This window comes from Centroberyx affinis, unplaced genomic scaffold (assembly GCF_046629955.1).
Source record: "Centroberyx affinis isolate AG114_WGS23_722 - 3 ecotype Tasmania unplaced genomic scaffold, CSIRO-AGI_Caff_v1 ptg002339l_1, whole genome shotgun sequence".
In the NCBI taxonomy this organism is placed as follows: domain Eukaryota; kingdom Metazoa; phylum Chordata; class Actinopteri; order Beryciformes; family Berycidae; genus Centroberyx; species Centroberyx affinis.
This window is the reverse complement of record NW_027280606.1, coordinates 68,735-83,595: the sequence shown is the minus strand read 5'-3', so window position 1 is coordinate 83,595 and position 14,861 is coordinate 68,735. Positions and strand designations below refer to the sequence as shown.

The following is a 14,861-nucleotide window of genomic DNA, read 5'->3' as shown; positions in this document are numbered from 1 at the left end:
CATTGCAGAAGAATGGGAGTTGCATGTCTAAAAAAAAAAAAACCCTTCAAATTAAAAATCATATCACTTACCTGGCTGAAAAGATGTGGCAGCACAGTATCTGGCAGAGCACTGGTCAGACCTGACAGCTAGGGCAAAGAAGGGAGGTTATTATTGTAACCTAATGAACAGTAGGTGTGTGTAGAGAGCGTGAAAAGATTGAGCTATTGAGATTCTTCTTCTTCTTCAACAACAACCTTTTCTGTGCATTACCCCCCTAAAAACTGGTGAGGTGGCCATCTAAGGCTTTTGAAAAGCCCTGGCTAGTATGTACAGTATATTGGCTAGGTACCTTGGTGGCAGCCCAGTCGATCCAGCCCTTCCCATTGGGGTCGATGTTGAGCAGAACCAAACCCTCCACCAGGTCGGGGAAGATCAGCTGAGAGAGAGAGCGAACGGTGTTCAAGCAGAGTAGAATAGAAGTCAAAAAATCAAAATAAACTGGTGTTGGAAAAGAGCAGACTAGATTAGAATAAATAGTAAGGAAAACAGTGTTAGATGGAGTAAAAAGTAGTAAAATTGTTCGAGAGTATGACATTTTACATTGAGATGATACCGTTTAATACTGTAAAATAGAAACAAAGGCAACAAAATGGAAATTAATGAATAAAATTTATATTAGAATGAAATACAACAGTATATAAAAAATGTTCTATAGTACTGTGAAATGACACAGAGTAAAATAGAAGTTTTGTTCCAAAACATCTACTGTTTTAAGAAAGTGACACCTACTGTTACAAAAAAGTAAAACAAATTTTGATTAATTTAGGCTTATTTAGGCCAATTAAAGGTTGGAAAAAAAATAACACTTTGACAAGCTGGATCTGGATTTATTTTATGAGAAGCCTGTCATCTAATGGTGAAAGGGTACCGAACTGGCCATCTGCTATTGGCTGATCATTGGTGCCAGGTGATGTCACCACCTGTTGTACTTTATAGAAGGTGACATCACCTGGCACCAAAGATCAGCCAATAGCAGATGGCAATTTCAGTAGCATGCTTTTTACCATTAGATGTCAGGCTTTACACAGATTTGGGTTTGGGTTTTAGTTACTCTTTAAATGAGGAGGACACATTAGCCACACAGCGTAAAGAATAGACTTTTATTATTAATCCCTGTCAGTGAGAGAATACCCGGCCTCACCTTAGACTCTGATGGAAGTTGTGGGTTTTTCCCATTTCCCAGACACAGATTTCAAGCCCATTCCTGGACCACTTTTTACAAAAACCACCGGTCATAAACAATGTGAGACACAGACCACTGAATATCTCAACCTGTAATCCAGGACTAGGCTCTTTCAAATCTGGTCATCTGGGAAAGCGGTGAACATCGCTACCAGGTTGCTTTGATAAATCACAGGCCTACAGCCAGGCAGTGGGAGGATCAGTAGGATGTGACTTACAGCAAACTTGGCCAGGATGTAAGCTCCAGCTCCCACTCCGATGCCGACGATGCTCTTGAATCTAAAAAAACAGACCATTGGTCCCTCAGATGATTCGGTTTAAAGAAAATAGATGGTGCACTATGGTAAATGGTTCATATGGACTGATGCGAGATGGATACATTGAATTCTGGCTGTGTGCTATAACGGTCTGGTGTGTCAATCAGTTAAATGTTACATAATGGTATTGTTGGGAACACAGTCTGAAATTCAAGCTGGTCACAAGCCAAATGCTGCTACATCTTGGCTGTGGCTGCTAAGTCTGTCAGGTCTAAAATTACTCCTCTTTGGCAGGCAGCAAACCGCTCTTCACTCAGTATTTTCTGTTCTGCCATCTACTTAGGCTGCTAAGAAACCAAACCATCTGGTAGAAATCACTATCCACTATGGTGACGATGAGTTTCATGCCTTTGGTCCGAAATGTACAAAGAGGAAGTGCTGGGTGATGTATATGAATAGTTCTGCTTTATTGATAAAATGACCGCGATATAATGAGAAACTCAGTATCTCAGTGGTGCTCAGTATATAGACTAGAACAAAGAACTGCACTGCATTGAACATTCTAGCTAAAGATATTGTTCTTCATAGTTTATATGCTACAAATTGTCTTCTTTTGTAATTGTAATTGATAACTAACATTGCACGGCAGGTCTAACTTATGAGGAAATACGTTGAATCCATTGTCAAATACCCAAATAGGTAACACTTTACAATAAGGGTCACTAAGTTAAGGGTTAGTTAATGATTAATAAGGGTTAGTTAACAGTTAACTAATGTGTAATTTACTAATGGTGTTCATGTTAACTAAGGTATTAATTTATACATTATTTAGTTAGTTAATGCTTATTAAGCATTAGTTAGTTAATGCTTATTAAGCATTAACTAACCATTAACTTAGTGACCGTTATTGTAAAGTGTTACCGTAAAATATCTCAACTGCATTGGTGTAAATAGGAGAATCAATCAAATTTTTCAGAATTGTTGACTCTTTCAAGATACAAGCCATCAGTATTGATTTTGTATGGAGCTCAATGGAGCACACAGGAGGGTGTATATAAAATAAGACGCCCCTGAGGAAGACTACTGTTGAAAAATGAGCTGTGTTGGCTCTATTGAATGAATCTGGACTATGTCTGATAAGACAGAGACTACCAACCCAAAGTGCTGCACCACACTGGGCAGCATCCCAGCCAGCTGGTCCATAGTGGGATACTGGTACCTATGGAGAGAGAAGTCACAACACCTTCAGCCTACCAGTCACTGTGTAAGTGTGTGCATATACATATTTGTAAACATCAGTTGTAACTTTATAATAGTGGCCCACTTAATGCTTATTTATATTTTACAAAGCATTTGTTAGTCATTAATAAATTCTTAACTACGTATTTAGTTTAATCTGAATAATAAATAACTAACAAATTGTTAACTAATCAAAAATCATTGACTTAATCTCTTAACAGTGATGACACAACATACAAATGATCTTTTCTCAACATGTCATTAAGTAATGATTAAATAATGTACACAATATAATTTATTGTTAATTTGTAATTGACTGATCATCAATTAGTTGTTAGTTAAAAGCTAATTAAATGCTAATTAAAAACATACAAGAATTCACCATGTATTAGTGATTGTTATTTTAAAATGTATGCATATGCAGGTGTGCATGTCAGTGTGTATGTGCACATGTACTGTATTTTTGTGTGTGTGGGTGTGTGTGTTGCCCCATACCCCTGTGGCAACTGTGAGGCTCCAATCTGCTGTCCTGGGGCGTCCACGTGGCAAACCACAAAGTGCTTGGTGATCTCCTGCATGTCCTCATTGTGGAAGAAACTGTTGAAGCACAGCTTGTCTGTAGGAGAAAGAGGGAGGAGAAGAGGAAACAAGAGGGGATAGAGGGAAAGGGTGGAAGAAAGAGAGAGAGAGCACAAAGTGAGAGGGAGGCAGGAGGAAAGCAAAGGGCAGGGAAAGGAGAGGATGGAGGGATGGAGGAGAGAGGGATGTGATCACATTACATATGCACCGGACCCAGAGAGTGGACCTTGAAGGTGGCCATCTGTACAGCTGATCCTCTGCCAGCAAGGAGACGGAAAAGACTCCTTCCACCATCACATAATCCTCCACCACCTACCTCTATTGTAATTACACCTGAGAAACGGCATGCAATACACACCAAAACCTGTATATGAGTCTTTGACATCACGTTTTTGGGGTTTTTCAAATGTAAACAAGTAGCCTAAAGATTGCGTCCAGTGTCCCACGGAGCTTTGCGGCAATGACATATAGATCTAATTAATGATCAGTTCATGAATCGATTATCATTTGAATGTGCTCTCTGACTCCCTAGTTGATCAGCTGCCTTCATATCTTCTAGGGAGAATTCATAGCATTCTGTTCCTCACCACACGGCCATCTTGGTAGGAAAATAACAGGTGATTGTAATAAAATTAACAGGTGATTATAATCAAATGACAGCCACTGCCAATGAGCTGTGTATATGGCAAAGCACCATATTGGTAGGAAATGCATTGAACATCATGGGAATACTATGAATACAGTAACATTAGACTACTTGGCTAGCTAGCTAACATTAGCGAGCGAACTGTTAGCAAATATAGCTTATAGCTACAGTATGTTCGCTTATATGCTTAGGCCAGTGATTCTCAATCTTTTTCATATTAAAGACCCCTAATTTAGTTCACATTAGAGCCACAGACCCCCATTTGATGAGATTTTGTCTCTGACCCAAATCTGAGAATATTTTTATTGTTAGATATGATTTTGTCCAGAATTCCATGATTATCTGTAATGTAGGTAGAGAGATAACAGAGAAACTATGATCAAAATAATCATTCTTCTACATCCTCTAATGGTGTTAACTTCTTGTAAATTAAATAATGCTGAAGTTTACCAATTTATTAATTTGCTGGGGACCCCCTGGAACCCCCTCAAGGACCCCTGGTGGTCCCCGGACCCCACGTTGAGAACCACTGGCTTAGGAACCCAGTAGTAAGTTTTCTCGTTGTGTAACATTATTGATACTCATTTGCATACAAAGAGGATTATGGGAGATTAAAATCGCAGCTAAAATGTAAAGATTTACAGTTAAGGTAAAGTTAAAGCAATAGTACAACTTGAACTTAATTTTATTAACAAGATATTGTTCAAAAAGTAAAGACGTCATCATCTCTTCACTGTCTGTTTTAGGAAGCTAAAACAGATTTATTTTCTAAATGAGTCACTGAGGATATTCTCTAAAAAAAAAAAAAAAAAAAAAGTAGAACGCCGTTTCCCGAACCGGAACCCAATGAAAACCCAGAGCATTGAATTCTGAAATAGCTCCATGTATTATAGATGCTCTCCGTTTGCCCTCCTCCCACCGGCTCTGCAGTTGGCCTACTTTCCTGGCGCGGTGAGTCAGACTCGCACATCGTAACATCGCAGCATTGTTTTTTCCTGGCGTTAATGCAGCGGACCGATTAGTACGGCGACCGGGTAAGAGGGGCCACTTCGTCGAACTTTCGTGCGTTTCACATACACACACATAGACTAAGTACGTACAGAGGTGGCACTTTCTCATCCGTATCGACGCTGAATCATCGCCAGTGTTCCCGGTCTGCGCTCCCACTGACCCACTTCCTCTCTATTTCTTTTCTCTCCCTCTCTCTCTCTTTGCCTACGCCTCTCCCTTCCCCTTGTCTCGTCCTCTTTCCTCATCCCTCTCTTCCTCTGCAGTGATGCTGACCAGATTCCCACATGTAGGCCAGTGTTTCCTTCGATTTCGTTTTCTTTCTTTTCTGCCACAGCTCCGCCTGTTCTTTGACCTCTTCTCTTTCTCTACATCTTAAATCTGTCTCTCTCTCCCTCTTCTAATCTCGTTCTTCCCTTTTTTTTATTGTCCTCATCTCTCCTTTTTCCTGGGCAGAGCTCTATGCCATTAGCTAATTGGGATCCTATTTAAAGGGACCAATATACTCCCCGCCCCATTTTCCTTTATTTGTTTTTTCCTTTATGTGTTTTTTTTCTATTTTCTTGCTTCCCCTTTCACCGCTCTGTTCCACACTCCATCCTGTTGGGTTGTACACTGCAGTCGAGTGCTTTAGTGACTGGCTATGAATACTAATAGCCCTCCGGTTATACTGTTGCTGCAGCAAAACACAGGTGCACACCTATCATTTTCTATTCTAGTCTGGGCCAAATGATTTGTCTTCTGTTCTAATTTATTGTATTTTTTTTTTAGTGGACCATCCTAAAGGAGATGATAGTATTTATATATATACAGTACAGTACAGTATAGTATAGTATAGTATAGTATAGTATAGTATAGTATAGTATAGTATAGTATTTATACAGGACAATAGACGAGAAGAAATACAACAAAAGCCAGTCAGACTGAAAGACAGGTACACACTTATTTTATTCTGTTCTCTTCTCTTCTATTCTATTTTCATGTTCCTTTATTGCTTTGAAAAGTGCTATATAAACAGTTTATTATTATTCTATTCCATTCTATTCTATTCTATTCTATTCTGTCCCCTCATCTCCTGCTGTTATTCTTTATTTATTATGATTGTTATGTTTTATGCACTATTTATCGTTTTTTTTTGTGTTATTTATGTATTTATTTATTTGTTTTCCTAGTGGAGCATCCTAAATGAGATGGACAGTCAGCTTAATACTTTACAGGACCGATAGAAGAGAGATATTGTAAGCTTAAATAGAAAAAAAAAAACACCCAGCAAATGGATGGACAAACAAAAAAAAATGTGGATCTGGTCTGCTCTTTAACACGCTACACACACACACACACACACATACACACACACACACACCTCTGCCCCTCTCCGCCGCATTGCCGCTGACCCCGCCCCGCCGCCTCCCGCCACTTGACGGGGGGGGAATGTTTTTCTGACCTACATTTTATCCATGCCACACTCTGCCCCTCTCTCTTCCCCCTCCTCTCCCCCCCCCCCCCCCCCCACCTCTTCTTCATGTCTTTTTCATCCTCTCTCTCTCTCTGCCGTCTTCATCTCCCTCTCCTATACTCTCTAGGTATCTATCTCCTGCTCCATTTACTAGTGTGTGTTATTGTCCCTGCCTTTATTGAATTATCGAGCGCTCAGCCTGCATTAGCGGGTGGAATGCGGGGCGTGCGGTGACTTTGTACAGAGTTCATGAACGACCAATGCTCAGCTGTTACTGAGATCTCAGTATAGAGTTTCAGGTTATTTTTGTGCACTGTTACCTCTGATTAGGAGTGATCCTACTGAATTCATACCAATTTTATTCTTAAACACCACAGGTTTTATACTCTCAACACTAGCAGCTACTTAAAACAATAATGGCAGGTTTTCATTACTAAAAACTTTAAGTAGTGTTCGTCATTCTCTATTTTCCATAATTACCCAATAAAACACAACTATGCTGCGTATTATGCTGAATTTATGTGAAACATTGGAGCAACTTGGTGATAGTTTTCGTTATTTTTAGGAAAAAGCATGCATTTTCTTCTTGTTTTATGACTCATTCCTGACCTGCTGCTTCTTATTGTCTGTACAGTCGTGACACTGGTGACATGGGTCCCCTGCTGGAGATGATAACAAGTGTGTGTATGTGTGTGTGTGTGTGTGTGTGTGTTTGAGTGAAGGCTGAGAGAAACAACGCGGTGTGGAGGCCAATTATCGCCTCTGATAAGTGCAGAAACACCTTATTGAAAGGCCTGACACATCTGTCAAGACACACACACACACACTCACACACACACACTACATTGTGTTTACTTACGGTTCAGTCCCACATCATGGTAGGTGAGGATGGCAGGCTTGTTTCCTTTGGGCGCCCCGCGGATCACCACATGCAGCATCCCATAGGGGGTTTCCACATCATGTTCCTGTGAAACACAAACACACACTCACTCACCTGACAGATCATATCATATCACATCGGATATTAATTTTTTCCATTTAATCCTTAATGCGTTTAAGCCCCAATCTATGCAGCAATGTTCCTCATTAATCTTATCACAGAGTTTTCTCACACTATGGTGGAGGTGCAGGGTCACTGAAGTGTCCTAATAGGAAGGGGCTTGATAATTAGAGTGAGCTGTGATCCATTGATTTCCTCATAGTTCATTCTTAGCCTTTGGATTGACTTAACAAGCTGCACTCTGCATTGATTCAATGGTAAATGGGTGAGAAGCAACTACATCTTAGAATCTGGAGCTAATTGGAAACGATTCAAATCGATGAGAATCATGCAAATGTTCAAAAGCAATGCGTGTCCTGTTTGTAATATTTATGAATCCATACAGTTAGGGATGGGACGATATACTTATCTAACATATATATATCTAATATATATATATATATATATATATATATATATATATGATTCGATACGCAATATGGGGTTCAGGATTCAGTACAACCATGATACGATGTAATAAATAAAAGTTCAATGAGAACAAAGTTTGACTGTGCAGAATTCTGTTCCACAAATATTCCTAGCGATGACATTGGTTCGCTAGAACGTAAAAAACAATTTAAAAATGTCATTACAAAGTGCAAATAATATCATTTCAATGGAGATTTTATGAAATTGTGATGGTCAAGCCGTCTCATTGGTGATTACTACAGCAGAATAAAATGGAGCTAAAATCACGATTTTTCTGCCCCACTATACGTATCGTCACATTTTTGTATCGCGATATATTGAATTCCGATATATCGCCTACATACATTATATGTGCAATTTAATGCTCTACTTCACATTCTACCCTTTCCTGCATTTCCAAATTGTTATGAAACACTGAATCCCAAATTCTCCAGTGTGTCATGTTGGTGCACATCCAAACACTCTCTTGTTGTGACCCACATTTTGTCTGCATGCACCGGTTAAAGCCAGCCAAACTCAAAATGGAGGTAGGAGATATGAGTTTCCATGAGCGGCGCGAATGTAGGTACACACACACACACACACACACACACACTACAGAGAGGCATTCCAGGATTATTATGCCAGGTTTAGGCTGTAAACTGCAGTGAAGCCCTTTCTGATGATCCTGACGCCCCTGTCTATATAATCCACTTCAAAGCGAACACACACACACACACACACACACACACACACACACTCCTCCTCCTTCTATCTCCACACTAACACACTATGATTATCCACTGTTTTGATAACACCAGAGCTATTCACACATGGAGAAAACAGTCGATCCCAAATCAACCTGCCGCTGTCAATCTGCAGCCTCACTGCAGCATCTCAGCCTCCTACACACACACACACACAGTCAACCTGCCACTTGTAACACACTGCACATCCACAGTCTTTTTAATAACTCGCAACACCAAAACAAACAGCATTTTACAGCCAACACACTGTGTAATCCCCCCAGCATCAGCAGATACTTGAGCTAATCCAGCTCTTCCTCTGCCACGGATGGCAGATTATCTCCCTATTATTTCAGCATATTTCACATTTTTTTGGGGGGAAAAATCTGGAATAAGCGTTCTAATTTGAGTGCGGTGACTGCATCAAGAGGCTTTGTTTGTTTGGATTGTGTTTCCAGGGATGATATTTATTCGTCCGCCTTAAAGCTGAGGAGGCGTTTTTCCCTCCTGATGACCTTCAGATGCTCAGGAGGAAAACCGGCGCTGACAATCGTTGGAAATATCTCGAAAATGAGAATGAGAGGTTTCAAAATAAGATGATGCTCTATAGGATTATGATTAGTGTGATTTTTGTGGGGTTTTTTTTGGCATGATTACACATTCTGAGCTGAAGCCCCAAAAAGCAGCAAATGTCCGCAAACCTCCTTGCTGCATCATGTCAACGCAAAAAACAGACAAAGAGCTGCATGAACACAAAAAAATCCTTTACTCTGCAGAAAAAAACCCTATTTTCCCTTCTTAACACACACACACACACACACACACCCTTACTCCTCCTTTGCAGCCAAATTGGATAACACTGCAAAACGATTACCATCTCCTCTCCACATACACACACACACACACACACACACATGCCAGTGTGGATATCCGCAGAGGCATGTGCACCAGCGCATAGCACAGCATCTGTGTTAGTGTGCCAAAGTGTGTCAGTGGGCCAAAGTCAAACCGTGACCCATAATGCAACAGCTAGAGCCTGCTGCATTATTCACCGACCAGCTATACTGCAGTCTCATTATAGAATACACAAACCCGAGGCGTATTCCGCATTATTGCAAAAAATCAAAGATAATATATTGACCTTTTGCGCGACCTGACATACAGAAACAAAAGCTATTTTGCTTCATCACGCGATCGACTGAGAAGTTTATTCAAATGCATTTGACACTACATCCAAACAATCAACCGCACACACACACACACACACACGCATATACAGTAGAACCCCCCCCCCACCCCCCTCCTGCATCATGAAACTCGTCCCTGCCACTCACCCCGTCCCAGCACTCAGGCATGGCGCCACAGCAAATGCGCTCTCAGAGGGAGAAGAAGAAGAAGAAGAATGAGAAGAGGAGGAGGAGGAGGAGGAGGACGAAGAGGAGCAGCCGGGCCTCTCCTGCTGTACGGGGACTAGATCCTGGCTAGCGGCTCGCCGGAGGACAGGGATGGATGGATAGTAGAGGAGAGGAGAGGAGAGGAGAGGATGGATAGATGCTGCAGGCTGCTGCAGTGTCTTTGTCTGCGCGGCTCCGCTCCCACCCCCCCGACTCTTTAAGCTTCACGCTGCCGCTTCCCTCCTCCCCCCTCCCCTCCCCTCCCCTCCCCTCGCGCTCTATAGGCAACTGAAGACAAGAGGAGGGGTGGGGGGGCGGAGATCATTGGCTAGGAGCTCTGGGATTGGTCGCCCGTCTCTGTCAGTCGCCGATCGGGCTTGTTTGCGCGCTCTCATCAGCACCAGCGCTCCAGTTTTGACCTGTCTGTTTCTCTCTCTCTCTCTCTCTCTCTCTTTCTGATTTCCTCACTGACCCGGTAACCTTTCCCCTCCTTTGGACCCAAAAACAAAACAGCCGCTGTTCAAAGGAATGAGACCTTTAACGAGGCCCGAATCTTTTGATGAACCGAAAAACGTGAGGACACCTGAACTGAAAGTCTGCCAATATCCTAATAATAAGTCATTTAGTCTCATATTCAGCCTTCAAATCTTATTTTTTCTTGAACCAAGAGAAACATTCTGCCAATGAAGTGAGATAACTCAGATCACTGCACTACTATCAAGAAAATGACTCTTGATTCTACAAAATTCTTGAAATAAGTTGACTTGCGGATTCTTTCACTTATTTTAAGAATATTATGATTTTAGGACTCAATAATAGAGTAAATGACTTGTTAAGATGGAGATTTTTTTTGCTGTGAAGTAAGAAGGCAACTCTTCTTGAAATGAAAGAATTTTTAAAAGCCTTTATTCAATGGCCAGTTCATCTTGGAACATTAAAAAACGAGTATATTTTAATTTTATTTACTTTATTTTAATTTTTTTGTATCTCACCTACGATTCTTGTTACATTGACTTTATTTATATGTACATGTAATTGTTTGTGAAATCTATTCCGTTTGATTACTAATGGTACAATAGTGTTTATTCAACTGTATCTGTGATTTATTGCATTTTGTATGACTTTAAATACCAATAGTAAGACCTTGAGCAAAAGAAGAGTTGCCTTGGGTCTTTCTTCACTGATGCATGGGTAATGAATGTGTAATTACAGAAAAATTATCATCAAGTAACTATTTTGTAATTATAATGTGTAATTTCTTGGGTAAATGCTGGTAATTTCTGGTGATAACAAGTTATTATTAGCATGATAACACTGTAGTAAGTTACTATTACATTACTGAATATTTACCATATAATACTTTGGAAACATTGGCTTACTGGTCCTTTCCTTCTCGCTTAAATGGAACTTCCATACTGTAGTTCAGAAGAGGGATGAGGGTGTTACAGTATTGTTATCCAACACCTATTATGAAAGTACAAGATAACACCATGGGAACTGTACTGCCAAGTAAAGCCAAGCTTGACACCTCAATGTTATGATTGCACAACTTACTACATTAATGCAGTGCCGTTATCATGCTAATCATGACTTGTTATCAACAGAAATTACCAGCATTTAACCTAATTTATAACACCAGCCCATGTCACCACTATGGTTTGTTACTGAGTTTCAGACCTTGTTGTCGAGGTTCAGTATTATATGTATACACCTATGATGTACATCAAAACCTCTCCTGGATGTAGATGTAATATATTGTAAGATATTGTACAGTATCTGTAAAATATGTAATACCCCTCAGATGAGCGGCGATATTTAAGTCCATTTGGAATTTATTTTCAAAAGCCAACATGTTTTCAGTTGTGTAGTCAATCCAAGTGATTTAGAGTCTGAATATTAGACACCACTTGAAATATCACAGTCTGTACTGTCCTTAACTCTCAGAACACAAAGACTTGCAACATACTGTTATTGTCTTATTTTCTGTTTCTGTTATTTTATAAGTGTTATTTTCCAAGTTTAAGCTGGTTGGAACAAGATAAAGACTTAGTTTTCATCAATCCCAGACTGTACTGTCATATAGACAGTTTCATTGAAATGGATCAACTAACCTGGAAGGACCCTTGAAGGACCCTTGAAGGGCCCTTCAAGGGCCCTTGGTGGTCCCCGGACCCCAGTTTCCCTGATCTACCACATACACATTCATATCTCCAGTCGAAATAAAACAGCGCGTTGAGATCAGGTGAAAGGTGAAGCGGACTTATCTGCAGAGATCACACACACACACACACACACACACACACACACACACACACACACACACACACACACACACACACACAGGCCCTTTCTCCCTCTCTCCGCTCCGCTCTCCCCTGTCGTTCAGCAGCCCTTTTGTCCTGCCCTTTCACCCCATCTCTCCCCTTTTCTCTCGCTCCATCCCCTCTTTTCTCTCTCCCGCGATCCCCCCCTTTTCCTGTTGACAGAAAGCTTAGCGTGCTGACTCAACTGGCATGCTTCCCTTCCCTCTTTCTCTCTGACTCTATCCCCCCTTTCCTTTCCTCCACAGAGGAGATTAACTCCCTCCCTGCTGACTCCGCATTGCACCGTCTACTTTCAACAGAATTTCCAAGGAAAGCGCTTAGCGGACGGCGATGTGTAGGAAGGAAAACGGGAACAAATTTTTTTTACAATATGATATTATGGCACGGTAAAGATTCATATTAAAATAGCTTTGGAAAGTGTTTTGAACTGATTATCAGAAAGATGGATTTCACCCAGCAATGCGTGTAGCAGCTATGGACGACTATAGATGTCTTAAATTTACAAGGGTTTTCAATGTTGGTGCAGTAATGCTACCATCCCCTCTCTTGTTAACTATTATATATGCAGTGTCATCACACATATGCACCCCAACACACACACACACACACACACACACACACACAGCTGTTACCGCTTTCTCTCTCTCTCATTTCCACTTTCTCAGATCATAATGAAAATGTATGAGGACTGTGGAAGATCGAGGCTTCTGAGCATCATGTGAGTGTGCACTGCAAAAAATGTTCAAAGTGTAGTACTGAGTCTTAGAATCTTGTTTTACTTAAAGGAATAGTTCACCCAAAAATGAAAATTCTCTCATCATCTCCTCCCCCTCATGCCAGTGGAAACACAGGTGAAGTTTGTCCATATAACACACAGGGAGGTTGCCAGCACAACTCCATAGCAGCCTTCTCCAAAACAACTGAAGTCAGTGGGGACCAGTTCTTCAGAGTTCCAAAAAGACCTACAGTGTATTTACACCATCATTTAGTGCAAATCTTAGTACAGCTGATTGACTTGCAACAAATAATGGTGTATAGGTCTTTCTATTCACAGTGTGATTGTTTGGCTGTTTTTGTTTTAGAACTCTAAAGAACAGGTCCCCATTGACTTCAGTTGTTTTGGAGAAGGCTGCTACCAAGTTGTGCTGGCAACCTCCCTGTGTGTTATATGGACTAACACATTTCACCTGTGTTTCATTTGGCACGAGGGTGAGTAGATGATGACAGAATTTGCATTTTTGGGTGAACTATTCCTTTAAAGTCTGCCGATGAGGTGAGAGAATTTCATTTGTTTCCAGTGTGCTTTCACATGAAACAAGTGATAATGTCTTGAAATAACGTGTCAAATACATGTCAAGATAATGTCACTTGATTCAAGAAAATGCTTGGAACAGGTTGATTTGCACTGGAAACAAGGAAAGTTAACCCAAATGGCGGCTTTTGCACTTGTTTTAAAGTGGTAATCCATGACATTTTTATATATACAAATGCCTGCTTTGCTACTCTCTATTGCCAAATGATGTAACACAACAGTGATTCAACCTATATCCACTTTATGAAAGCTTTTCCATTGTCTGTTCTAAACACCTGGTGTCTAGTAGGTCTTATGGGAAAAATCCTTCCAGTTCATTCCAGTTTGTTTGGAATCAACAGAAGAAGAAGAACTGGGTAGTTAGCATGAGCAGTGATAGCCACCGTGGCTGAACAGACAAAGAAAAGAGAAACTCAAACTGCATCACCAGAAAATCCAAGCTCCGCCCACACTGTTTGATTGACAGGTGATCTCTGGGAAGTGCAGTGCAGAAACACCACAGCAATGAGCGCTCAGTCTTGTCTCCAAATATGGAGACAAAATCAAGAAACAAAGATCTTGAGGATAGCACTCTACTCTTTTATGTTGGTTTTAAAGCGTAGTTAAACAGACATTTATTTATATGAAAAGGTTGCAGATTATTATCATTAAATTATTTGTTAAGATAGATATTTTTTGCAGTGTGCCAGGCAGCAGACATAAATAATGCTGTGTGTTGGAGAGGGCTGGTGAGACTAACAGTGTCAGACTTCAATGTGAAACAGAGGTGTTTCATGAGGTTCGTCACATCGCTCCCATTTGACACCCGGCAAGCGTCTGACTGAAATAGGCTGGCGGATTCTATGCAGGTGTGAAGCCCAACTTGTCATTACACCCTGACTTATGAAACTAATGGCGTAATGGTTTGTGCAAGTTTATAAGACAGATAGTTCTGGTTGTCAGTTCTGATTGACTGAGTCACGTTTGAAGCCGTTGTAAAAGATCTGTCACCACCACTAGTACTGCTGCTCATGTGCCATTACACTTTGTTTAGCTACTGTTCAAGACAGAACTTGAATGTTCTACCACTGTTTGCTGAAACACTGACCCATTAACAGCAAGGAATTCTAGAACATGGTCTAACAGTAACTAAGGTGATCTGGGTAGACTACCAGTCACCATCATAGCTGCAGTGGGTTATTCTGCCACATAATGCAAGCTATTATGGTGACTGGTAGTCTACCCAGATC

The 14,861-nt window shown here is 40.7% G+C and overlaps 1 protein-coding gene across 5 annotated transcripts in view; it reads right to left on the bottom strand.

Annotated features, from left to right (window-relative positions):
- The window catches only part of ndrg4 (NDRG family member 4), a 55,272-nt gene that overhangs the window by 8,041 nt on the left and 32,370 nt on the right, over positions 1-14,861 (bottom strand). For 3 of the 5 annotated variants that reach the window (XM_071533213.1, XM_071533214.1, XM_071533215.1), the window contains exons 5-10: positions 7,269-7,374; positions 3,216-3,336; positions 2,638-2,700; positions 1,443-1,503; positions 332-418; positions 72-128 (exon numbers count right to left, since the gene is read on the bottom strand). In XM_071533213.1, coding sequence (XP_071389314.1) covers positions 72-128; positions 332-418; positions 1,443-1,503; positions 2,638-2,700; positions 3,216-3,336; positions 7,269-7,374 — 495 coding nt within the window. Of the gene's footprint in view, positions 1-71; positions 129-331; positions 419-1,442; positions 1,504-2,637; positions 2,701-3,215; positions 3,337-7,268; positions 7,375-9,936; positions 9,958-14,861 lie in introns of those variants that run through there. The other 2 variants (XM_071533216.1, XM_071533217.1) reach the window with 1 other exon arrangement.